At 42.1% G+C, this 27,068-nt stretch overlaps 1 protein-coding gene across 1 annotated transcript in view; it reads left to right on the forward strand.

The window, feature by feature from the left end:
• Positions 1-27,068, forward strand: part of PAPSS2 (3'-phosphoadenosine 5'-phosphosulfate synthase 2) — a 47,478-nt gene that overhangs the window by 16,894 nt on the left and 3,516 nt on the right. Inside the window, exons 3-12 of the mRNA XM_007944044.2 lie at positions 4,748-4,983; positions 5,671-5,809; positions 6,882-7,000; positions 7,133-7,246; positions 10,425-10,536; positions 11,978-11,992; positions 17,066-17,271; positions 23,441-23,576; positions 24,862-25,130; positions 26,602-26,831. Coding sequence (XP_007942235.1) covers positions 4,748-4,983; positions 5,671-5,809; positions 6,882-7,000; positions 7,133-7,246; positions 10,425-10,536; positions 11,978-11,992; positions 17,066-17,271; positions 23,441-23,576; positions 24,862-25,130; positions 26,602-26,831 — 1,576 coding nt within the window. The remainder of the gene's footprint in view (positions 1-4,747; positions 4,984-5,670; positions 5,810-6,881; positions 7,001-7,132; positions 7,247-10,424; positions 10,537-11,977; positions 11,993-17,065; positions 17,272-23,440; positions 23,577-24,861; positions 25,131-26,601; positions 26,832-27,068) is intronic.

Here is a 27,068-nt window from a genome sequence, read left to right on the forward strand (position 1 = left end):
AACAACTACCACTAGTGAGAAATAAGACTGATCAAGCCACAGAATATCTCTAGTCCTTCGTTTTCCTCTCTTTGGCTCGAGAGGATGGGACAAGCTGATTGTGACATTCCTTTTCAGTTCTAAAGAATTTCATAATTCTCATGTTCCTGGCTAAACATACTTTTTGGCAGTTATGAATGGGACTTCCTTAATTTGACACTGAGTATTTGGCTGTCCACATGGTTTTGGATATTTAGAAATATACTTTATTGTTTTCTGATGTTTTAGCATTCTAGTGTAAAAAAAACCATAAGAATCTGTGTAAGAAGGAAACTAGTGATTTCCATCTGGCTGATGACTGTCCCTTGCATGTAGAAATCACTTGCACCCACTGAAGTGACCAATTGAATCTCCATTTTGTTGTGTTTTTAAAGCCACAGAATTTAAAAAATATAAAAGAGTTAGTGATGGAACTAGAATTAGAACCTAAGACTCCCTTATATTCTTGAGTACAAGGTAGAGGAAGTTGTTCCCCGGGAATATGAGTCTGACATGGCCCAGGCTCAAAAGGGAAAATGAAGTTAATGTCATAGACATGATGTTTCAAATGGAAATGAGGCCACATGCAAATAGATGTTTACCCAGTTATGCAATCAACTTATGTGTCGCTGTCTGTTCACAAATGCTGATTTGAAGATAAATTAGAGATCTTCAAACTCAAAGATAATTCCAGAGTATGTGGCAGGCAGGGACCTGTCTTACATCTTTCTTTGTTGCTATGAGTCTTTCCCTTTCACCCAGTTCAAGGTTGGTTTGTTTTTCCTGTTACCCTCTGTCTTAGTTAACTACTGCTGCTGTAGGTAGCAGCACTGGGCATTTCTTAGTTCCTTGGTGGGTAGACAATCCTGACATGGTGTCTGTCACCCAGCTTGTGCCTGCCTCTGTGTCTCACCTGCTCTTTTTGAAACTCAGAAGTGATTAGGTTTAGGACACATGCTACACTGATATGGCCTTGTTAACCTAACAAAGAAAGTTTTCTTTCCAAACAGGATTACATCCAAAGCCTTCATAAGGCTAGGATTCCAACACATATGGCAGGGGGAGGCACAATTCATAATGCCCTCCTTAGACTTAGTATGGGAAGGAAGGTTGGGCAATCAACTTCCGTAGTGATACTGCCTCGGAAACCCAAGGAGGGGTCTCTATGAGCTGGGTCCGACTCGACGGCACATAATAACAACAAGACTTAGTATGTGTGTACTTGCCTTTGTTTTTTTGTTTCATTCATCCCTGGGCCTCTGCATCAAAACAACTTTCTCTAGCCAGAAAGAAGACAGACAAGGATCGAGGACCTATGACATTCATAGAGGCAGTGTTGACCAGTCATTATTCCTGATATGTTTATCCCAACTCACTCTGACAGATGTAATTTGTAGCAGGAGATTAAATACAGCTTCCTTCTTGTTTTGTGTTAGCTTCATGAAATGTTTACTAGTGAAAACAACCTTTGTATTGGGTTCTACCCACAGACTCCATTTTCTCTAATGTGGAACACCTTTGAAAAGAGAAAGAGAAGTGAGAGAAGAGAAAATGATCACCTATGTTTCTTACTCTTAAAAAAAAAAAAAAAAAAACTAAAAGAAAACTGCCTGATTATTTTTTTTTTGTAATTCTTAACTTACCAAATAAAACCTAAACTCACTGCCATCCAGTCGATTGCGACTCATAGAAAGCCCTCCTTGGGTTTCCGAGGCAGTATCACTACGGAAGTAGATTGCCCAACCTTCTTTCTGAGGAGTGGCTGGTGGGTTTGAATATCCAGCCTTCTGGGTAGCAGTGAAATGCCTTAGGCACTACAGGATATCAACCAGGCAGACCAGAAACAATTGAATACTTCCAGTTCAGAGGCATGGATTTGAGTCCCAGTCCAAAGTACATTAACTATGTGGCTTTGGGCAAGTCAGTATAACTCTATAAGCCTCAGTTTTCTTATTTGTAAAATGAGAATAAAAATACAGTACCAGCCTCATAGGATTTTGTTGTTGTTGTTATTTGCCGTCGAGTCGGCCCCGACTCATAGCGACCCCTCCTTGGGTTTCCAAGGCAGTATCACTACGGAAGTAGGATTGCCCAACCTTCCTTCTGAGGAGTGGCTGGTGGATTTGAACCGCCAGCCTTCTGGTTAGCAGTCAAGTGCCTTAGCCACTATGCTACCAGAGCTCATAGGATTTTAGGTAAGACTAAATGAAATAAAGCACAAATTCACTTAGCACAGCCCTGGTCTAGAGTAAAGTTCTTGGCAAATGTTATTAGTGTTACCCCAATATATTAAAATAAGCATTGCCAACAATCCAGTTTAATAGTTACTGTAATTTAGCACTTAGTTTCCTGAGAGTTGAAGCAAAATTGCAGGAAAGGCTAGCTCTCTCTCATTGATTGATGTAAGTGAACGCGCTACAACATCAGATGTCCCATTTCCGTTCTCCCACAATTCAATGTAAATTCTGAGAGGAATTTATCACCTAAATCTTTATTCCAATGAAACTGAACAACATAAGAACATAAGAAACAATGTCTTCAAGGGTGATTTGGCAGATTGCCTGCTGACACATTCTTCATGTAGGCTTTTCTCTATCAAGGACAAAAGCATGACAGTAAAGCAAAACTGAAAATACAGAAACTATTTGTTTTCCTTTTGTGTATCACCACCCCCCACGACAAGTCTCCTTTCCTCTCTGTCCTTCATCCCTGCCTTTCTCTTACTTTTAACATCTTTGTTCTCTTTCCTACCTGCCATCTTCCCTGTATTAACCTTTTTTTGGCCTTTTCTTCTCTCTCTGTTTCCTTTCCCATGCCCTGGTGCTGGCTGAACAGTGCTTTGCATGATGGAATGTTCTTCACATGCAGAAATCCTGAGACAACTGTATTTTCAGAGTGCTAGTTTTCCGAGGTAATTCAGATTTTGAGCTGTTAAGTCATTTGGGTTAGTTGCATATGTTCTCTTTATATAGAAATTACAATGTGTGTTCCCAATCATTTTACTTTGAAACTATGATGGAAGGCACATGGCAACTCTATTCTCATGTAAAGGCTTTGAAAACCTAAGAGTCTGTGGCAGCTATAAAGGCATCCACAGCCTGGCTCAGGGTGACTCCCTGGCTTTGTCTGTTGAGAGTCATTTTCAAAAACCTTGAAGCCAAAAGGCAGAATGTGGGCTCTATTGTATGGTTGTTTGATGGGATACACAGGGAGGTGGGCCTGCCAGTCCACAGGGCCGTCTGTCCTCCTCCACTCCAGCTGATTGTTGCCACGAGGGGATGTGAAACCACTATCTCCAGATCTTATGATTTTCCAAGAGAAGGCAGAGTATGCATTCTTATGCATAACTCTCTAATATTTGAAACAGGGTAGGAACTCATTGCGTGGTGGACACTGAGCTTCTATTGACGGTGATGCAAGAAGTTGAAAATGGATTGTGGTGACGATCGAACAACATGATGAATAGAATGAATGTCATTGAATTGTACATATAAAAAATGTTGAAATGGCAAATGTTTTGTTATATGTATATTGTACAGACACAATTTTTAAAAAAATTGTGGTTTGGGCACAAAAAAATTTTTTTAAAGAAAAAATAAAACACTGCAGGCAAAATAGAACACAGCAAGTACCATAGCTAGCCCCCAGGTCTCCCTATTAATAATCCTCACTTGCTTTGAAAGGCGATAGTCCTAATAAACTCACTGCTGTCGTGGAGTCGAGTCCGACTCATAATGACCCCTCCTTGGGTTTCCGAGGTGTATCACTATGGAAGTAGATTGCCCAACCTTCCTTCTGAGGAGTGGCTGGTGGGTTTGAACCACTAGCTTTCTGGTTAGCAGTCAAATGCCTTAGGCAGTACTCCACCAGAGCTCCTAAACTCACTGCCGTCGAGTGGGATCTGACTCACACAGTGACCCCTCCTTGGGTTTCCGAGGTAGAAGTAGATTGCCGAAGTGGCCTTCTGAGGAGCAGCTGGTGGGTTTGAACCACCAGCCTTCTGGTTAATAGTCAACTGCCTTAGGCATTACACTACCAGAGCTTCTATAGTCCTAATGTTATTGTTGTTGTTGTGTGCTGTGGAGTTGGCCCTGACTCATAGCGACCCCTCCTTGGGTTTCCGAGGCAGTATCATTACGGAAGTAGATTGCCCCATCTTCTTTCTGATGAGTGGCTGGTCAGTTTGAACTGCCAGCCTTCTGGTTAGCAGTCAAGTGCCTTAGGCACTATGCTACCAGAGCTCCTATAGTCCTAATAGGAGATAGTTATTTCAAAATTTGAAAGAGATGCAAGTCACTGGCTTGTAGTCAGTTTGCTGTTTCTAGTTGTCAGTGGTTTTGATTTGGTTAATGAGGGATTGTTGTTGCTAATTGCTATCAAGTTGATTCTGGGTTATGGTGGCCCCATGTGTGCGGAGTAGAACTGCTCCATGAGTCCCTGGGTGGTGCAAGTGTTAAGTGCTCAACTACTAGGCTAAAGCTGGTAGTTTGGATCCATACAGCAGCACCTCAGGAGACAGGCCAGGTGACCTGCTCCTGAAAGGTCTGAAAACCCTCGGAGCTGTTCTACTCGTAGACAGACATGGGTTCCCTATGAGTTGCACTCACAACAGCAACTAACAACAACAACAAATAAAGGATTATTTATACTTAGAATGCTGGATCAAGTCACAGTTTGTTACCTTAAACAGTCAGGGGCAATGTCAGTCTGTCTTGCCTGTTCTGAACAGGTCTGTCCGGTGCGGGAAAAACAACAATCAGTTTTGCTCTGGAAGAGTACCTTGTTTCCCATGCAATCCCTTGTTACTCCCTGGATGGGGACAACGTCCGTCATGGCCTGAACAAAAACCTTGGATTCTCTCCTGGGGACAGAGAAGAAAATATCCGCCGGATTGCTGAGGTGGCCAAGCTGTTTGCAGATGCTGGTCTGGTCTGCATCACCAGCTTCATTTCTCCTTTCGCAAAGGTAAAATGATTGGGCACTGCCCAGAATTCCCACACACAGCGAGCGTGCTCTCAACCAGCCAGGAAAAGGAGGCAGGCAGGTGGAGGGGAGGACGGAAAGGAATGCTCTACTTTCAATCCCCCACGGTTTTTCTTTTTTTTCACTTGCTTCCTCATTTCCTCTTTCATATTGGTTATATGAAGAGAGTTCCTTCATTTCCAGATGCCAGGGCATAAACCTTTTCACATTCACAATTATAAACAGCGTTTGGCCAGAGTTGAAAGGATTCAAAAGCTAAACAAGAACCATGCAATGGCTCTGTAATTTCAGTTCTCTGTGGAAGAAGAATGTTTAGTTCTAGAAAGAAAAGAATAGTACACTGCCAAAGTGTCAGGTTATGTGTGTTTTCATGTTGCACTCACTGAGGCGGAGTGTCACTAATCTTGTTTTAAAACAGGAAATTTCTGTGAGCTACAAATAATACATTATATGCTTTGAACACATTCCTGAATATAATGCTTTCAGGAGAGCTGTCTTTACAAGAGCAGGATTTCTGAACTTTCTCTAAAGGACTAGGATCCCACGGCCTCTGCTGAGCAAAAACCCCAAGTGTTATCTTAAGGCTACTGAATACCAGACCACACAGCAGTTTGTGTTTAAGGATTTCCAGTGCGACGTCTTCCTACATTCTAATCATATCTTTTCCAGGATCGTGAGAATGCCCGCAAAATCCACGAATCAGCAGGACTGCCATTCTTTGAAATATTTGTGGACGCGCCTCTAAACATTTGTGAAAGCAGAGACGTGAAAGGCCTCTACAAACGGGCCCGAGCTGGGGAGATTAAAGGTAGGAGAGGCAGCTGGTGGCGCCTTCGCCAGTCACTTCTGCTACTGATTTCTTCCTTGTTCTGTGCCCAGAAATCTGTTTGAAGTTTCAAAAGCTGTTCTCCAAAAATGCATATACCATATATACATTGTTATCAAATCATAATGCATTCAGTATGTCCATGGGCTTATTAAAATGTGGGTTCTTATTTTTAAAAGAACAGTCACCATCTCAGCCATAAGCAATAAAGTTCAGAGAACTGAAGTGGACATGTACATGTGAGAGTGTAGAGAGGGGTGTTTCCGAGCTTTTCCTTCTTTTTGTCCTTTTTAATTCTCATCAGCTACAGAGGGCTTGGACTTGCTAACCAGATTTTCTCAATAATGTGGGTGCTTTCCATATTGAAAATACAGCTATATATTTTCTTTCTTAGAGGTCAAGGATGGCGATTTGACCTTTTCTGTTATAATCTGAATTCTCAGTTTAACAGATTATTTCAATGTGTGTTATGCTTTATTGGTTAAAAAGATGGTTCTGCCCCTTTGTCTTGCTGTTTCCCTCTAAGCAAGATGGGTCACCACCAACTCTACTGGAGCCATCTGTAAGAATTTGGCCAGGCTTCCTGCTCTTAACCACATGGGTTCAAACCGTCATGGTCTGATCCAGAAATATGGCCTGAAAATGTGTTGTCAGTATGCAGCCGATATAGGCTTCATCAGGTTGGACTAAAGGTGCCCTACGCCCTAGTGGCTCAAACGGTTAAGCACCTGGTTGCTAATTAAGAGCTTGGCAGTTTGAATGGACCTAGACCTGGTGATCTGCTTCTGTAGACCTAGACCTGGTGATCTGCTTCCGTAAAGATTACAGCCAAGAAAACCCTGTGGGTCAGTCCTACTCTGTCATGTGGAGTTGGAATTGACTCAAAGGCACTCAACAACAAGTTGTACTAAGGAATCATCCTAGAATGGATTATCCAAGACATATGCCCAACAAAAGAAAAATGCAAACTCTTTGTACATAAGATTAAAAATCGATTTTACAAAATGGATTGTTGTGTCTGTGCAGATGTGAGTCTCACTCTTACTCCATGCAGGGTTCACTGGTATTGATTCTGATTATGAGAAACCTGAAACTCCAGAGCGTGTGCTCAAAACCAGCTTATTCTCAGTGAGTGAGTGTGTCCAGCAGGTAGTGGAACTTCTGCAGGAGCAGGTGGGTAGGGTTGTCTTTTTCACTATTTTATTATTTTTTTTAATTTAATAAAGGATGATACATACTCTATTTATTGAAGCATTCTTTTAATAGTTTTCATTTTAAATTGTTACAATTTATGCTTCATTTCAGAACATTGTACCCCATACTACAATCAAAGGAATCCATGAACTCTTTGTACCAGAAAACAAACTTGACCAAGTTCGAGCTGAGGCTGAGACTCTCCCTTCATTATCAATTACTAAGGTAAAAAGGTGAAGACTGGCCAAAGGAGAAATAAGCTCAATATTGATAACTATGATCCATTTGGGAGTCCCTGGGTGGTGCATACAGTTACTGTGCTTGACCGCTAACTGAAAAGTTGGAAGTCTGAGTCCACCCAGAGATGCCATGAAAGAAAGGCCTGGTGATCTATGTCTGAAAAATCAGCCATTGAAAACTCCATGAAGCACAGTTCTACATTCCATAAGTCAGCAGCATTTGCTTGGTTTATACAATCCATTTACAATTATTCTTAAAAATAAAGAAGGTATGGGTAAGGAAGATGCTGTGCCTATAGAGAAAACAAGGAGCCATGGTGGCATGGTGGTTAAAGCATTCAACTATTAACCAAAAGGTCGGTGGTTTGACCCACCAGCCACTCTGTGGGAGAAATCTTTATGCTTCCATAAAGATTTGCAACCTTGGACACCTATGGGTAAGTTCTACTCTGTCCTAAAAAGGGTTGCTGTGAGTTAAAATTGACTCAATGGTAGTGGGTTTCATTTTGGGTTTACAGGGAAAACACTTTACTTTGTCTGTTTTTTTTTAAACCTCTTCTCCAATCATATCTCTCATGAAGAGTTGCCACCTGGCAGCTAGTCAATGCCATGTACAGAGGCAGACTGGGAAAGAAATTTATTTGCATAGGACAGTTTTACATAACTGTCATTATACCTTTGGTTACCCCAAAGTGCAGGCATAAGGCAGTGATCATTTGTTGGCAGCAGCTCAGGACACAGTTTGTCTGGAATGTAAGTGCTTCTGGGTAATTGAGAAGGAATTTGAAGTAAACAAAATGTTCTGGTTACCTAGTGCCACTCTGACAAGAATATACCACAAATGAGATGGCTTGAAGAAATAGGAGTTTATTCTCTTGCAGTCTGGGAGGTAGAAGTCTGAGTTCAAAGTGCCAGGCTCTAGGGGCTGTGTGAAAGCCCCTCGACCTAGGGCTTCAGCTCTGCCTCTTGCTCCCGGCCCACTGACGCTAGAGTCATCTCTTCACTCAGGCAGCTACTGGCTGCTGAGGCTAACAAGCCAAAGTTCGACAAATAAAATGGCGTAGTCCCAATGTTACCAAACCACATGGCAGGATATTAATTCAAGTCTATTGAAAGTGCCAAGGCCGGCAGAACATGGTAGGCTGCTGAACAAGGACATGGCTACATGCAGGGTTCAAGTGTGCCATAAGCTAGAGACCATTCCCAAAGCTGCTGCTTATATATGGGAAGCAGACCACATCCCTAAAGCAGCTACTCAGCTGCTCCAATATATTCCACCATGGAGTTAATTACCAATCTTACCACAGGGAATAACTACATCCAGGTGCCCAGCCACTCAACCAGACCCAGCCAAGTTGACACACAGACTTAACCACCATACAAAAAGTAACCTTGATCAAAAGTGGTATGAATGCCTTTTTCTACTCTGTAGAATACCCACTCTTCCCTCATCAAGGAGAGGCCAGTCTGAGGAGGGAAAGAGATAGCCTTGGTTCCAATGATTATGTTGTTGTTGTTATGTGCCGTCAAGTCAGACCTGACTTATAGGTTTCTGAGGTGGTAACACTATGGAAGTAGATTGCTCAATCTTCCTTCTGAGGAGTGGCTGGTGGGTTTGAACCGCCAGCCTTCTGGTTCACAGTCAAGTGCCTTAGGCACTACGCTACCAGAGCTCCTTGCATTGATTATACTACCTGGAATATAATCAAGTCCTATAATATATAGGACCAACTGCTCTGCAAATGCGCTTGCCTTTTTATGGATTAATGTTAGTTGGCATATACAAGGTGATCAAGTCTTCATTAGAACCTTTTCATTATCCATTAAAACCTTGGAGAGTTTTATAAAAGGCAGGGCAAATAGGAAAACTGCTTCAGCTTTTGAAGACCCCAAGATCCCTTACATATCAAGTCATGGGATATTTATAAACAGAACTCTGTAAAATAAATCCTGAGTACCCCAGTGCTCCAGGCAGATAGTAAGCACATAAATACACTTGCAGTGTAATGTGATAGTTCCATTAAGAGAATGGTCTACAAGGTACAGAGAAACTACAGAGAATCTAGTTCTTTGTAGCGATGACAGGAAAGGCTTCAGAGCAGTGACACATGAGCTGTGTTTTCAAGCATAAGCAGGAGTTTTCAGTGGAGAGAAAGAGGAGGCCTGAAACAAGTGTGAATAGGCCCCCAGGTGTGAAGTGGGCAGAGATGGAGGTACCTACATGGCTCCCAAGGCCAGCACTTACAGGGCTTTCAGTATCCTGCTAAGATTTTTGGACATTTATGGCTGTGGGAGCTCTGGTGGCATAGTGCCTAAGGCATCTGACTGCTAACCCACCAGCCACTCCTCAGAAGGAAGATTGGACAACCTACTTCTGTAGTGATGTTGTTGTTGTTATGTGCCGTTGAGTCGGACCCGACTCTTAGCGACCCCTCCTTGGGTTTCTGAGGCAGTATCACTACGGAAGTAGATTGCCCCATCTTCCTTCCGAGGAGTGGCTGGTGGGTTTGAACCGCCAGCTTTCTGGTTAGCAGTCAAATGCCTTAGGCACTATGGGAAACCCAAGGAGGGGTTGCTATGAGTTGGATCCCACTCGATGACAGTGTGGTTTGGTTTTGATCTTAAAGGCAATGGTTTGCCCAGTTGAGTCAAGTAACCAGTACATTGGACAAAAAGAATATACTTGATCCAGAATTTTTAATTTAAAAGAAGAAGAAATAATGAATTTTCACCTCAATTACCCTGATGGCATAGTGCCTAATGCATTTTGACTGTTAACCAGAAGATTGGAGGTTCAAACCTGTCAGCCGCTCCACAGAAGGAATATGGAGCAATCTACTTCTGTAAACATTTACCACCTCAGAAACGCAATGGGGGTTGCTGAGTCAGAATAGACTCAATGGCAGTGAGTTTGGTTTGGTTTTGAAAGTGTTCAAATAAATCATTTCCATTTTGAATCTTTTTACCACTCTCCCCTAGGGAGGTACTAGACTCAAACCTATCTGGCCCTTGGATCATGAATCAACATAACATATGGGAACACTTAAAACATAAAAGGTTCTGCCCTTATTCTCCTGTCAGCTGATTAAGCAAGGATTGCCCCAGGGGAGATGGCTGAAAAGCAGAATTTAGGGAAATATTCACCTGCTTTTCCTGTTTTACAGCTGGATCTCCAGTGGGTCCAAGTTTTGAGTGAAGGCTGGGCTACTCCCCTGAAAGGTTTTATGCGGGAGAAGGAGTACTTGCAGGTTCTCCACTTTGATACCCTGCTAGATGGTATGATTTCTCGTTTCCTACTATTTATTCTTAAAAGAAAAAAACAATGTTACGCAGAAGCCTGAACAGAAACAAACAGTAATACAAGATCCATAAATCTTGCTGTGGAAATGTTGAGGTCATTTAAGTTGTGTCCAATTCTATTATACATAAGCTTCCATTTTTAGGGTTTTGGGTTATTCTCAAAAGATTATTATTTAAAACCTAAGGGACTTAAAAATGATGATTTTTCTTACATACAAAACTAAGAGACATTTAAGTCTGTTTCACTTCCACTTGCTGTTTGTTGACCTGCTGTCTGCCAGGTGCCATCCTGGGGCACCCGGGATTGATGAGCTCAGCAGATCCATAGCACCTCCCACCCTCCAGGTTTCTCTGTCAGATTATTATTGCAGGTTCTTCTTCCTTTGGTGGATACTAAAGTGTCTAAGTTTGTGCCCATACATGATATATATTTAGAATATACACTAAATTCTAACAGGGGAGCACTTAGGGAGCTTTCTGGACACAAGCTGAATGGCTCTTAGAGAACTGACCGGGTCAAGGTCGGAAACGTTATTCAGAAAACTTCCGGACCCTTCTATGATCATTTCCTTCCTAAAACTGCCTGAGATTATTAAATGGAACTTGTCTATTTCAAAACCAGCTAAGGGGGGAGTCTCTCTGAATTTATAACATTAAATAGGGCTCCAACCTTTTAGGAAGAAAAATCAGATGCTCTTTCTTGGAAAAGATGTTTGTGTTCTGGCTTTATGCCTCTGCTTGGAAAATGGGGCATAAAGCCAGAATCAGAGCTAAAGACTGATAAAAATGGGCCCTCTTCCCATATTCCACTGCTGTAAGTGATAATGCCCCCCAACTTGAGGCTTTCATTTCTCAGATTAAATAGCATACTAAAAAGACTCTTGGTTTACTCATAGCTTGCTTCAACAATATAATCACTCGTATTTATACAGCACTTCACTGTGTGTCTAGCATTGTCTCAGGTATTTTTCATTGAATCCCCACAAATGTATGTGTGTATGGATCCCATGGATGTAGCTATTCTGGAATACATCCATATTCCAGAGCCTCTGCTTCTATACCTTCTCCCAAGCTGGGGTTGAACACCATTTGACAGTGGTCATCATATCACATGTTTGCAAGGGACAACACTTTAATGAAGTTGGAGAGGAGGCTACTGGTATAATTATTTAAAAACATAATCAGCTGAACGATGCTTTTGGGTTATATTGAATGACCGTCAAAAAATTTTGATTTCACCAGATTTTTGCTGTCATGGATACTCTTTTTTTTTTTTAATAGCAATAGCAAGAACTCAATATATTTGTATATATGTGAAGTTTCATAATAGGAAATTTTTTCCTTGACATTGTTGCTTTAAGATTATTTTGGTGGAGAGCTGAAAACATGTTTCTTAATTGTGTTTGTATTTCTCTAGGCATGGTCCTTTCTGGTATGTACTTCAACAAAATTCCACATATTTATACAAATTATAATTAGATATGTCACATTAATTAGAAATGGTTAAAAACGTAACTGAAAACAATCTAAATTAACCAGCTGGAAGTGATATCAGTTCATGATCCAACCAGTCAGAATACTACATTTGTCTGTTGATTCAATTCCAAATAACAGGAAATATCTGGATCTGATGCAGCTGTTGTTTATAATGTTGTAGTACGCTGACAAAAATAAACTTCTAAATTATTGTTGTACATTTTGTTCCTGAGGTTTTTGTAAATTTACAATCCTCTCCAATACGAACTTCCGTTCAGTTGAGGTCCTTTTCACAAATTTGGACGTTTTTTTCCGCCCCTGTGGAGTTTATAAAATTTTTTTAATTGATAAAGCATAAATCAATTTTAGAGGAATTTAAAGTGAATGCACCTGGTTGGATTGTGCATGATTGTACTCCATTTGTTTGCTATGTGTGATTATGCATGAATTTAATTTCAGCCGATCATGATCCATAGTTGTAGAACTGGGAATAAACGTTTACTTGCTGTGACCTAAAATTCTGCATTGTACCAGGATGAAAGGTAAAATTCTGAAGCTATCATTAATCTTTGGTATCGGTTTTATTACTGTTTTTCCTTCATTTGAAAAGCATAGTTAATTCCTTGGAAAACTAAAAAAATAGAACTACCATGACCCAGCAATTCTACTCCTAGGTATATACCCGAAAGACTTGAAAGCAGAAACTCAAAAAGAGACTTGTGCAACCAATATTCATTGCAGCACTACTTACAACAGCCAAAAGAGGGCCTAAATGCCCATCAACAGATAAATGACTAAACAAAATGTACATACTTACAATGGAATACCACTCCGGCTTCAGGAGAAATGAAGTCTTGATACATGCTGCCATATGAATGGAGCTTGAACACATTATGCTGAGCAAAATATGTCAATCACAAAGGGATGAATATTATATGACCTCACATGAAAAGACAAGAGAAGGCAAATACGTAGAAACTGAAGTTTATTAATGGTTACCAGGGGAGAGAGGGAGGGGGAAAAGGGGGAATTAACGGTGATGGAAAAATCACACTGATTAAGAATAGCGTTGCCAGTTACTCTAATTGCTGTCAAGTTGCCCATCTGTAAAAAGTTGAAGAGGAAAAAAAAAAAAAAAAGAGTAGCTGCTGAGTGCTGAGGCTGCTTTATACAACCAAACAACTCATGGGATTTGGTTCCTTGGTTTGGAGGTTTAGGGTCATGGTTTCATGGCACATCCCAGTTAATTGGCCAAATAACATGTTTAGTGCTTCTGTTCTACTTCCTAGTTGGTGTGTAGTGCCTGGGGTCTTAAAGGCTTACAAGCAGCCATCTAAGACACAACAATTGATTTCTATTCACCTGGAGCAACAGAGGAAGAAGGAGAATCAGGAATAGAGGAAGGATATGGAATGTGTGGTTAGTCATCTCCATGAACAGCTCTCTCCTTTGCCATGAGACCAGAAAAACTGATGGTGTCAGGGTACCACGACTGAACATTTTGATCAAAGACTGCATAGAGGAATCCTGATCAAAAAGGGAGCAATGCAGATCAGAATTTCAAATTCCCATGGACTCTAGACTATCTTGAGCCATGGAGAGTGGATGAACCCCTGAAACTATTGTCTGGAAATAATCATTAAACCGTAAACCACAAATATCCCCTAAAGTCTTCTGAAAACCAAACATTAGTTTAGCCTAATAAAGTAAATAAAATCTGCCTTGAGCATTATGCTCTTTTAAAAACTCTATGGGAGATTGACAACAGCAACTCAAAAGATGAGATAGGAACCTTAGTGAACAGTGAGTTTATGTTAATAGGCGATGAACAAGGCAGAAAAGGAGGATGAGAATATAACCAATGTTAGTAAATTGTACATGTAGAAACTGTTGAATTGGTTTATGTTTGGCTGTGTATATTCTCAACAACAACAAAACAAATAAAATTTAAAAAGGCTCATTAAACAATAAAATACAGTTTATGTGTTACATAGTAATAACTCTAAACAACAGAGAAGCAGATCAAAAGGCTAAACCAAAAAGCTTGAAAATTTAAAACAAAAGCAAAATTATTCAACTGAACAGGAAGTTATCTGCTGAATTGACTATAAACAACACAATACCATACTCTTTTCCAAAGTGAGATATCACACAATAAAATAACCCATGTGATTCCCACCAGAGGAAAAATCCACAAAAGAACAAGACTGGAAGCCCAAGTTAGTACTTGAAGGGTTGAAGGAGGTTTCAAGACTGAATTAAATTTTTGGATAAGTTTGTGTTCCAGAAGAGTTGATAAAGATGATAGGGATCTACTGTACATCATCTTCTGTCTCTCTGGACTAACAACATGTTGCTGTTGTATGCCATGAAATTGATTCTGACTCATAGCCACCCTCTAGAACAGTGTGCAGCTACCCCATAGGGCTCCCAGAGCTGTAGTCTTTATGGGAGCACATAGCCAGGTCTTTTCTCCCATGGAGCGGCTGGTGGATTCAAACAGCTGACCTTTTCGTGAGCAGCTAAGCATTTAATTGTCGTGCCACCAGGGCTCCTTGCAACACTCATAAACTTCCATTAATACAGAGCTTTATAGCATGCCTCCTCCCGGCAACCCAGGGAGACCTGCTGCCATCAAATCAGTTCTGACTCGTGGCAACCCTACGTGCATCAGCGAACTGTGCTCCGTAGGGTTGTCAATGGATGATTTTTCGAAAGTAGATCACCAGGTCTGTCTTCCCGGGTGCTTCTGGAGGACTCCAACCTCCAACCCTTCGGTTGGCACCCAAGCCCTTTACCCATTTGCAGCACCCAGGGACTCTGTAACCCAGGGACATACATATTCTTTGTCTTCCCATTTTTCAAGTGAGGAAATTGAGCTCAGTCACGGGAGGACCCCTGACCATTAGCTGAGTGTGCTTTGAATAGGGCTTGGGCTATTCTTATTGTCCATGAACTTTGAACCAAAAAAAGTTAATTGAATGAGAAAACCCATTAAAACATTACATTCTGTGAACAGTGCCCTTATAAAGTCTGCTTATAAAGCAGAACAGGTTGCAGGATTTTATAACAGATGAGATTTCTTTATTGCTGGCAGTTGCTGTCTACATCCTATGGCATTCTTTAGGTCCTAGTAACTTATGGACAGTGTTTAGAAAGTGCCAAGTGTTATGCCTGGAAAATTTCAGTTTCATAGATTCTAGGGGGTGTCTTATCCTCCAAAGAAATGAACTCTGAACTTTAACTCGACCAGAGGTGTTCTAAATGTTTGCTTTTGAAAGTTGAGTTGAAATTATTTCATTATTCTATGGTGCTTTTCCTCAAATCCATAAATGACTGCACTTGTTTCTTCTGGAGTTGAATGTTTTCTTCATTTGCCTTCCTCCCATCCCCCTCTGTGTCTTTAACTTGGGAATTCCCAAAAAATTATTCCTAATGTTCTTCTGTTCTACATATTGGGCATGGGCCTCCATTTTCTCTCCTGTAAGTACAGTTGAGAGACTGACACATTTGTTATAATGCTAGGGCATCATTATAAAAGGGGGAACATAGTTCTCTAATAACTGACTTTTACATTATCTGGAATTATTAAGAAATGAGTTATTCCCAGAGAATCAAATTTTATCTCTTGAGCTCCCAACTAAAAAACAACTATTCCTTTCAACTATTTTTCTGGAAATATTTTTCAAATATGCTAAAAAAAAAAATGCCTTCTGAGTCAAACAAAAAAAAAAAAAAAAAGAAAGAAAAGGAACATATTCTATGCAAGGTAGCCCTTTTTAGTGACTGAGTCATCATTAGGGATACCAGTTATTAAGCTTTATTAAGCTGAGCTCTCACATAATGGTGCCCTGAGGACGCAGAGACCTGTAAAAAGGCTGGCCACCATTCTAAGGGACCACCCCCCATGACTCTTACTTTAGTTTCTGTTTTTTAATAGTTTTCCTGTCTCTTCCTCACAGTCACGTTGTCATTTGACATTTATTGCTGCTGTAGATGTAACTTCTCAGAACACACATTCCATACCTTCTAATTTGTTGTGTTGCACACTGAGAAACCAGAACACCAGTTATTTAAGTGTCTTTTAAAGTATGAGACTCAGCATAAAGGTGAGCGGTGTTCACTCTTCAAAGAAAGTGCATGTCATTTACTAACTGAACTTTATGGTGTTTTCATTCACCCGTCCACTTTTTGGCTGGTGGCTCTCCATTGTACTTGAGATAGCAAGACTTAGGATTCCCAGAGAAGTGGGAATACCAGTCTCTTCAAAGACATTTAAATGTCACACTGGGGCTTGGATTCCGGTGAACACACAACATTAGAGGACTACTTGTTTTTGGTCCTGTTGGTTACTGTTCATTGTCTTTTTTTTTTTTTCTTTTGTTTTCAGTTCAGTATGTTGGTGAACATAGAGCCTAAACAGAGAATAAGAGACTTGGTCAACATTGTTAAAAGGTTAATTTTTAAGAAAGACTAGCAGTTTTTGTTTTTGTTATTTTAACAAACTTAATTGGGTTTTTAAAGACTTTAAACTCCCTAGTGTTTTGAGGTCAGAGTCAGACTTTAGAAAGGGAATCCAAAAGCGACACCCCCTCCTGGTCCCCTAAGAACTGAGCAGCTCACTTTTCACAACTGCCCCATTTCTTGCATTGAGAAGCCCATCAAGGATTTCTTATCCCACACACTAGAGAAAATGGTGCCGCTTACAAACTATGTTAGGTTTAGGTCTTATGCCTTTTGCAGGAAATGTTTGGAAGAGGCATTGTCCACACTTGGGGAGCTCTGGTGGCATAGTGCCTAAAGCATGTGACTGCTAACCAGAAGGCTGGCGGTTCAAACCCACCAGCCACTCCTCAGAAGGAAGGTTGGGCAATCTACTTCCGTAGCGATGCCGCCTCGGAAACCCAAGGAGGGGTCACTATGAGTCAGACCCAACTCGGCGGCAGTGAGTTTGTTCACACTTGAGTCATCCTTAAAGGACCGCAAACCTTGTATCCTATGTTCATGAATCACATGACTCTTTCCACAGATGGAGTGATCAACATGAGCGTTCCCATTGTGCTGCCCGTCTCTACAGACAATAAGATGCGCCTGGAAGAGTGCAGCGAGTTTGCGCTGGTACATGGAGGCCGACGGGTGGCGATCTTACAAGACCCTGAATTCTATGAACACAGAAAAGAGGAGCGTTGCTCCCGAGTGTGGGGGACAACATGTGCAAAACATCCCCACATCAAAGTAAGTTGCAAAATCTTCAGAAGTTTTCTTGATCCATTTCAACTTAGGATAAAAATAATTATTTTTACGTCCTTCATCAAGGACTTAGAATAACTGGGATTAGATGGGAAAATGCATTTTTAAGGGAAGCTCTGGGAAATCTTTGCCTTGGTAAATCTTTTTGGAAAGGGGCAAAGAAACGTCTTTCTGCTTGAGAACTGGTTTGAACAATCTCAGGTGCTCTGATTCTGTAATGGCTGATCCTTTAGCTAAATGCAACAGCGGGACCAGGTAGATAATTTAGCCTCGCATCACGTGTATAGGGCCCAAATCATCAGTTTGATTTTCAGAAGAAGTAGCTATGCACAGAAACAAGGCCAGAGCTTACAACCTTATGCATCTGAAAATGTGCAAGAAAAATTAGTTTCTTCATACAATGGGCTCAACTTCTGGAAAGGGAACTCAAAGTCAGCAATCCTTTTTGGACACAGAAATCAGCACAGAGAGTGGCAGTGTTTCCAGAAGGAACAGACAGATCTTCAGGGAATTTTTTTTCAATCGTTGAAAAAAATTCAATGAATATTTTTTAAGACTGAAAAGTGTATTCATCTGATTAGACACATCCAGGGCCTGTCCAAAGGCAATACAGACGAAAACTCTTCAGATTCCTTTACAACTTCTAATTGTTACTGGTGTGTGCTGTGGAAGGGGTATTATGAAATTGCTGGGTGTGGTTCATTTGCCATAAAAGAAAACATGTTTCATTGAATGCAAAAACCATTCCTCATTCAAGATTAGAGTGTTAGGGTGGAGAGGGTGAGACCTGAAATAAAGAAAGGCTTATGCTACTGATTTAACTTGTCACATTCCCCAGTGGGAGTAACTATCACAGAGTTCATGGAATAGAGAGCAGTTTGAGGCCCAGGAGACTGGATAGCCATATGATCCAACAAGGTCCATCTTCTCTCTGGGCCTCAGTTTCTTCATTTATAAATGGAGGGGGTTGTTAGCAGTCATCCCATCACCCTGACTCAACGCAGCCCCATACAGAGTTGAACAAAATGCTGCCTAGCTGGTTGCCGATTGGACTGCTGTGATCATTTGGGCTGTGACTGGCTGCTGTCAGGGAGTAGATCACCAGGACTTTCTTCCTGCCCATCTCAGTCTGGAAGCACCACTGAAACCCGTTCCGCATTAGAGCAACACTGACAGATGGGTGGCATCGGAGGGAAGAGAAGTCAATAGACTTCTTCTCTGGCATAGGAGTCAAGAATTCTACCACTGAACCACCAATGTCTCACATAAAAAGGAAGTGGCCATACTCAAAACAACTCCAAGGTGTCTCTCTTCCAGCCCTGTCACCCCACAAATTGGGTATCTGAATATATCTCATCCAAAACTCTCAGGTGAAGTTATATTTTGTGTTTTCAGTTGTGAAATGTTCCTTTCAAGGCCCCCGTTGGTAGCCCTTTTTGATATGAGCACAAGAGACCAATGGTCAAGCAATGCCACCTTTCTATTTATTGGACACAGCTATCTGTCCTGCAGATAGGCAGTCATCTGTAATTGTAAGGACAATCTAGAGCAAAGTCATCTGAATAGTCTTTCTCAAAGAAGCCGTCAAAATCTTTCAAATTACTTGATACCGAACTGTTTGAGGAACACTGTGTTCGGGCCATAATTACGCTTTTATTTCATTCCTTTCCTGGTAGTAATCATATATATTTGGGATCTTATCTTTATCCAGTGACCCAAAGAATAGTGGCCGTTCATTACCCCAGCTCAGATATTTCTAGTATTGGGTCTAGCATCCACATAACACATGACTTGTTGTTGTTGTTGTTATGTGCCGTCAAGTCGGACCTGACTCATAGCAACCCCTCCTTGCGTTTCTGAGGCAGTATCACTACGGAAGTAGATTGCCCAACCTTCCTTCCGAGGAGTGGCTGGTGAGTTTGAACCGCCAGCCTTCTGGTAAGCAGTCAAGTGCCTTAGGCACTATGCTACCAGAGCTAACACATGACTAGCACCAAAAAAAGAAAAACAAGGAAGGTTTCAAGCAATTTCTTTTCATCTTGTCTTGCCATGTGTGTTAGCAGCTGGAAGTCAACATTTAGAAGCCAGGGAAAGCAGTGGCATGATTTGTGGCCTTGACAATGTCATCAGTGACTGGATCATTAGGTCATTAGAGAAACTCTGTAAACATTCCCAGTGAGCTGATGGTGAGCAGTGGACCATGGATAAACCAGAAGAAGGTCATGTGCCATGTATGCACTATGCTTGGATTGTTGGAGATGTGTTTACCAGACATATGAAACATGGGTTTTATTGGAAAAGAAACTCTTTTCAATGTACTTTTTTTTTAAAAAAAAAAAACCTTGGAAACTCAGAATACTTTTTTTTTCAGAACATCATGCCTTTTAAATAAATCATGGGCCTTTTTGTATTTCCATGGGGCATTTGGAGTGACATTTGCTGGAAAGTAGTGAGAGTCACCACGAAAATGGTCTGAAGTCACCCTTGACTTTCCATTCAAGGCCTTTCAGTCCAAAACTAATTAGAACTATGTGACGTGATCTCAGATGAAATCATGAGGAGGAGCAGGTGAAACTTATAAAAATAATGCTTGGAGAAGCCTGGTTTCCTTTCATCCATGGCTCTCAAAGCTTCTCCAAATAGTAATTATTTCTCAGAATACTCTTGTAAAGTAGCTAAGAATCATTATTGCCATTTTACAGATCCAGAAACCAAGAGAACAGAATGTAATTTTCCAATGAAGGACAGGAATGAGAGTTTTCTTATCCCTTGGCTCCACACTGAAGGCGTGTTAGATCAACTGAATCACCTGGGGAGGGGGACTTTGAAAATTATTAAAGACTGGACCCCACGCCAGCAGATTGATATAATTGGTTTGGGGTTGGGTCTGGGCATTTGGGGATTTTAAAGCTACCCGGTGATGCTGATGTGCAGCTAAGGCTGAGAACCATTGTGCTGGATGATTATTTGGAGTATATCCAATTGTTTCCTGTATGGCTCCACCTGCATATACTCTGCGAGCAACCTCAAAGTCGAATGCCCAACCTCTCCCCAGACCTGTTCTAGCTCCAGCGGTGGCCCATGTCTAAAACCTGGATGCCATTCTTACTGGCTTCTTCCCTTTCATTCATTTAGTCTCCAAGACCTGACAGTTTTGCCTCCTAGGTATTGCTTGAATTTGTTCACTTGTTTTCTAATCTAACTTATCCTGGATGAGGCTATTTCATCTGCTCCTGTCTCTAGCCTTCCTCCTCTCCAGACAATTCTCCATTCTTCAACCAGAGTGACTTCATCTTACCTCTTACCCATTTGCTACCATCACTCAACATATTCTTTCCTCCAGTCATTCTGGGCTGGTCTTCCATCATGCAGTGTCTTACACATTCTAGTTCCTCAACCTAGGGCACTGTTCCTTCCATCTCTGCCTCCTCACCTTACTTACTCCTTTACCTCCTTGCAGAAGTCAGCCCTTCCGCAGTGCCCCATGACCCTGAGTGAGTGACCTTCTTTGTACTCCCAAGGCACTTTATACCTGTCCTATTTATCATGTATTCCTATGAGATTAATACCTTTTTATTCTTCTGTCAAACTATATAGACTCCCAGTGGAGAGATTGAGACCACATTTGTCTTGTTTTCCCTCCAATCCCCAGCAGCAAGCCCTGGGCCAGGCACATAATAAATACTGACAGTGGAGGATGGATTAAAGAGCCCTTGTCTTGGGTCTCTAGTGCTGCTGTAACAGAAATACCACAAGGAGATGACTTCAACAAATAAGAATTCATTCTCTTACAGTTAAAGAGGCTAGAAATCTGAGTTCAGAGTGCCGGGTCTCGGGGCTGGGTGGAAGCCCCTCAACCTTGGCCTTCAGTTCTGTCTCTTGTACCAGACCCTGGAACAAGCTGGAGGCTTTTCATGACTCATGCAGCTACTGGCTGCTGAAGCTGCTGAAGCCAAGATTGACAGGTAAAATGGCAAAATCCCAAGCTCAGCAGGCAACACAGCGGGCCACTGGTTCAAGTCCAGGAACTGGAGATGAAGACTTGGCCAAATGCAGGCTCCAAAGTATGCCAAAAAGCTAGAGACCTTTCCCAAAGTTTCTCCATATATACTGGAAGCGGGCCATACCCCAAAGGCAACTGATAACTGTCACAGCAGATCCACTCTGCAGTTGATTACACCACATCCAATCTCATCATGAGGAATAACTACATCTAGCTGCCAAGCCACTCAAAATCACGGCCCAGCCAAGTTGACACACAACCTTAACTCCACATCCCTGTCAAAGTAATGCTGAAACGTCAGCATGGAGACCACTGCTTCGAGGTAGAGAGTACAGTGGGAGGGAGCGCCTGATTTCAATGGCCCTGGATTTAGTTCCAGACTTTGATAAGGCATCTGTGTACATGTGAACTCTGCCATCTCACTTCTATAAAACTGCCTTCTCCTTTGGCAGTGAGAGCATTTAGTCCACATGATCTCCAAGTCCCTTACAGCTCCAGAATCCCGTGACTGTGATAGATATACCATAAAGGAATACATGTTCTCCGCCTGGATCACAGTGGTAGTCTCTCTGCTCCTCAGTTCTGTTCTCTGAACCATTTCATCGTGACGTTTTTTCTTGAAAGGAGCTCTGGTGGCATATTGGGTGATGCATTTGGCTGCTAACCACGAGGCTGGCAGATCAAACCAACCAGCCACTCCGCAGGAGGAAGATGAGGCAATTTACTTCCATAAGGATTTACAGCTGTGGAAACCCAGTAGGGCTCATTGTGAGTCAGAATCAACTTGACGGTAGTGGTTCTATTTTACTTTTTCTTGAACCCACCATTTCTTATCTTCCTTCTGGTTCTTTCCTATCACTCCTTTCCTTTTCTTGATCTGTCCTCTGCACCTTCTTACTCCTGGCTGCTCCTCTTTTCCCACTTTGCACATCCCTTCTTCCTCTCCAGGCTGGTTCTTTCCAATCTTCCTCTCTTTGCCCTCCCTGAGCCTATTCACCATGGCTTTCTTAGTCTTTATCCTGGTCATGGGGCTCATCCTCTTTGGACTCCTGTTGTCTGCAATTCCAAGCCCGATCGCCCTTTTTCTTATCTCACTGGACTCCCTCAGAACCTGTTCCCTGTTCCTCTGGGTGTGTCCAGTTCTGCCAACTCCCTAGCCGTGGCTCTGCCAACTCCCTAGCCGTGGCTCCTTTCTTGCCTTTGACAAAATGCTTGCAAGGGGATGAGTATTTCCAGGCCACAAAGCCCTGGTAAATTAGACAGAGCCATGGATACCCTTCCTGATAGCTGGACCACAGTTGATGCCAAAAGCAGTTTCCGTGCTGCTCTTCAAAACAGACACATTTTTAAGCTGAGTGGTAAAGCGAATTGGTTCACTGTGCTTTCACCAATCAATAGAACAATATAGGGTAGACCCCTAGTGTCCAAAATGAGTTACTGCACACCTGGGAATTTTATTCTGTTTTCTAATTCTAAGCAAAAAAGAGCCTGCTAATGCACTTGGCTGCTAACTGAAAGCTTGGCAGTTTTAACCCATCCAGTGGCTCCACAAAAGAAAGACCTGGTAATCTGCTTCCATAAAGATTACAGCTAAGAAAACTCCATGCGGCATTTCTACTTTGTCAATGGGGTCACTCTGAGTTAGTTAGAATTGACTCGATGACACCCAGCAACACGGTAATTCTGAGCAATGCGGAGTAAGCAAGTGTATGATGTTGTTGTTACGTGCCATCAAGTCAGACCCAACTCATAGCGACCCCTTCTTCGGTTTCCGAGGCGGTATCACTACGGAAGTAGATTGCCCAACCTTCGTTCCGAGGAGTGGCTGGTGGGTTTGAACCGCCAGCCTTCTGGTTAGCAGTATTTGACAGCATTCTTGTTCAGTGATCTGCCTGAGCACGGGTCTCAGAGATGGAGCCCTGGCAGCACAACCAAGCACCCTGCACAATCAACGCCTCTCTCCTCCAGGCTTTCTCGGTCCCAGCGCTACTGATATTTTGGTCCAGAAGGTTCTTTGTTGTAAGAGGGACTGTCCTGTATGTTGCAGGATGTTTAGCATCTTCAACAATAATACAAGATCGATCCAGAAGAAGCAGAAAAATGTTCAAAATCAATATTAATCATTACCAACTTTCTTAACGTTCACTCTAGATGGTGATGGAAAGCGGTGATTGGCTGGTTGGTGGAGACCTTCAGGTGCTAGAGAGAATAAGGTGGAATGATGGGCTGGACCAATACCGCCTGACGCCTCTGGAACTCAAACATAAATGTAAAGAAATGGATGCTGGTATGTAGACTGGCTCCGAAGCATTTGTTAACACTCCTTACCACCCTTGGAATACTTCTCAAACAAGCCTTCTGATTAAAGAATTAAGGATGTTAGGAACCACCATTTTTGTACTTCAGCTGGAAACATCTTCTATATGTCTGTTGATATGGCAATAGTTTTTTTTTTAAAGTCACACAATACCCATGCATTAAATACTATGCAGTAGTTAACACTATGCACTGACACAGAAAGATGCCCAAGGTGTCTGTGTTAAGTGCCAAAAGGAGTTGCAGGATAATATGCATAGCATAATCGTTTTTGGAAAACATAATAAAATATAATAATAAAATTTAAAATCCCAAACTACTTTTATGTGTAAAAGCAGAAAAGACTATGGGAGCATGTGCACCAAATTGCAGAATGTAGGGGCTACTTTGTGAGGATACAGTTGGACCAAGGGGAGGTTTTCACTTTTTACTCTATGCATTTTGAAAAAGAGAAAAAAAGTCACAGTAGGATTATGGGTGATTTTTATTTCTATTTTGGGCTTTTCTTCATTTTCCAAGTTTTCTGTAATGAATATATACTAATTACATTTCATAATTGGGAGCTCTGGTGGAGTAGTGCCTAAGACACTTGACTGCTAACCAGAAGGCTGGTGGTTCAAACCCACCAGCCACTCCTTGGAAGGAAGGTTGGGCAATCTACTTCCATAGTGATACTGCCTTGGAAACCCAAGGAGGGGTCGCTATGAGTCAGAGACGACTCGACGGCACCTAACAACAACAACAACAACACATTTTCATAACCACACAAGAAAGGTAAGGCTCTCAGGAGTCCATCACTAAGTAGAATACTTCTGAAGACATTTTAAAAGTGAAGGTGAAGTGTTTTTCACATCTGTGTACTGTTAAAGTGTTGCACAGGCCCCAAAAAATGTTCCTCTTCATTCTTCCCCCACCTGGGAAGTGAGACTGGAGCTGGGCACAAGAGGACGAATGCTGAGCCCTGGCTGAGCCTTGGGTTACAAGAAAGGTCCTGGCAACAAACGGTTCCATTTCTGAGTCAGGATCTTTCTTTAGGGCTTCCTCCTTCTGAGATCTAGCCCCATCTCAGCAGCCTGGCTTTGGTTGGTGCCTTTTGATTAGTGCTTCCAATGCCCCAGGTACACTTTTCAGTTAATAATCAAAAGATTTAATGAATGCAATAATCAACAGATATAGCTGTCTTTCCGTCCATTCTCGTGGACACAAGTGACACTGTGTATTCCTCCTACTTTGACCTTCTGCTTTCCTTTCCCCAGATGCGGTGTTTGCATTCCAGTTGCGCAACCCTGTCCACAATGGCCATGCTCTGTTGATGCAGGACACCCGCCGCCGGCTCCTGGAGAGGGGCTACAAGCACCCGGTCCTCCTGCTACACCCTCTGGGTGGCTGGACCAAGGATGACGATGTGCCCCTGGACTGGCGCATGAAGCAACATGCAGCTGTGCTTGAGGAAGGGGTCCTGGATCCCAAGTCAACCATCGTTGCCATCTTCCCATCTCCCATGTTATATGCTGGGCCCACAGAGGTGAGCAGTTGGGCTATGCAACTCAGAAATGCAAGCTCAAACTTTACTTAAAAGAGCAAATGAAATCTTGATGATCCTTTCTTCTCTGTCACGAACAGACTCTTCTGGTCTCTTTTATTTATCCATCTTCATGATGTTTCCCCTTTGTTGTTGTTGGATACCCTTGAGTCAATTCTCAATTAGTAGCAACCCCTCTGACAGAGTAGAACTACCCCGTGGGCTTTTCTTGGCTGTAATCTTCATGGGAGCAGATCTCCAGATCTTTCTCCAACATAGGCACTGGGTAGGTTCCAACCAGGTTAGCAGTTCAGTGCCTAACTGTTACGCCACCAGCACTCCTTGATGTTTCCATTTAGTATACGAAAAAATGCTAAAAACATAAAATCAAATATTGCATTGCCTTTGAGAATATGGAGGTTGGTGTGTAAATGGGATGAATAATGCAGCTTAATTGGGTTAAAGAGCAAGTTATATCTAGTTAAATTCCATGTCAGAAGTTCCAGTTATTCTAAGTGATTTACCAGGCCCTGTGAGCTATAGGAGAAGGGAGAAGATAACTTAAAAAAAAAAAAAGACATCCCCTTTCATCATAATACAGTGAGCCAATCAAGCAGATATTTTCTTTGGCCTATCTGTACCACCAATGTGGTAGATCTGAATGAATTTGTGAGAAGTAGGATGAATTGAAAGGGTCAAACCCTTTGGAATGGGAGCTCTGGTAGTATAGTGCGTAAGGCACTTGACTGCCAACCAGAAAGCTGGCGGTTCAAACCCACCAGCCACTCCTTGGAAGGAAGGCTGGGCAATCTACTTCTATAGTGATACTGCCTCGGAAACCCAAGGAGAGGTTGCTATGAGTTGGGTCCGACTCAACGGCACATAACAACCACCACCACCATCCTTTGGAATGCCCCAAATTGAGTTTAATGAATCCTCTTCAATCAAACCAAAGTTCCAGGCCCCTGACTCCCCCTTCATCCTTTCTGTTTATATATGTTATAAAGAGGACAATTCATTTTGAATTCTCAGTGTTGGGTTGAATTGGAATCACCATCTGCATATATATTTATCTCGCTACTGGTGATTATAAGAGATGTTGGAGTTTGTCATTTCATTTAAACTTTATTCTGGAAAGAGAGAGGAATTGGAAAATATAACACGTGGTTTTGTAGAAGAACAGTAAGGTCTGAGTGATCCCAGTCTACTAGTCTGGAGAGGAGATGAGGAAATATAACCTCAGGTTCTAAGAGGGGACATTTGTATCTTGAAAGCTTCTATCCTACACAATATGACCAAGCAAGGGTCTGAAGAAGAGAACATGGAGTCTTAGATATCTCTGTGCCTTTCTTGCAATTTTCAGTTGGCACCCACCACTGAATTACTTTGAAAGCAGAATAAAGGCGTCTCAGGAACAGGCCCCCATAGGGTTGGCCAGTGATGAGCACCATGTCCTTTATGTGATGTTTCCTAGGTCCAGTGGCATTGCAGGGCCCGGATGATTGCAGGGGCCAACTTCTACATTGTGGGCCGGGACCCTGCAGGAATGCCCCACCCTGAGACCAAGAAGGACCTGTATGAACCCACTCATGGAGGCAAGGTCTTGAGCATGGCCCCTGGCCTCACCTCTGTGGAAATCATTCCATTCCGAGTGGCTGCCTACAACAAAGCCAAAAAAGCCATGGACTTCTATGACCCAGAAAGGTAGGTATTCCAAGGAAAATCCTTTCATTAGCATCTTTACAACTGGAATGGTGAGGCAAAATTTTGGCCCTTTGAGAACTCACAAGGAGTAGGCAGAAAATAGAAGGCAGTCTCTGGTCTCAAGATACTCCCTGGACAGAGTTGTTGTTGTTGTTGTTATGTGCCGTCGAGTCAAACCCGACTCATAGCGACCCCTCCTTGGGTTTCTGAGGCAGTATCACTACGGAAGTAGGATTG

This window comes from Orycteropus afer, unplaced genomic scaffold (assembly GCF_000298275.1).
Source record: "Orycteropus afer afer isolate SDZICR_OR568_19922 unplaced genomic scaffold, OryAfe1.0 scaffold00118, whole genome shotgun sequence".
NCBI lineage: Eukaryota > Metazoa > Chordata > Mammalia > Tubulidentata > Orycteropodidae > Orycteropus > Orycteropus afer.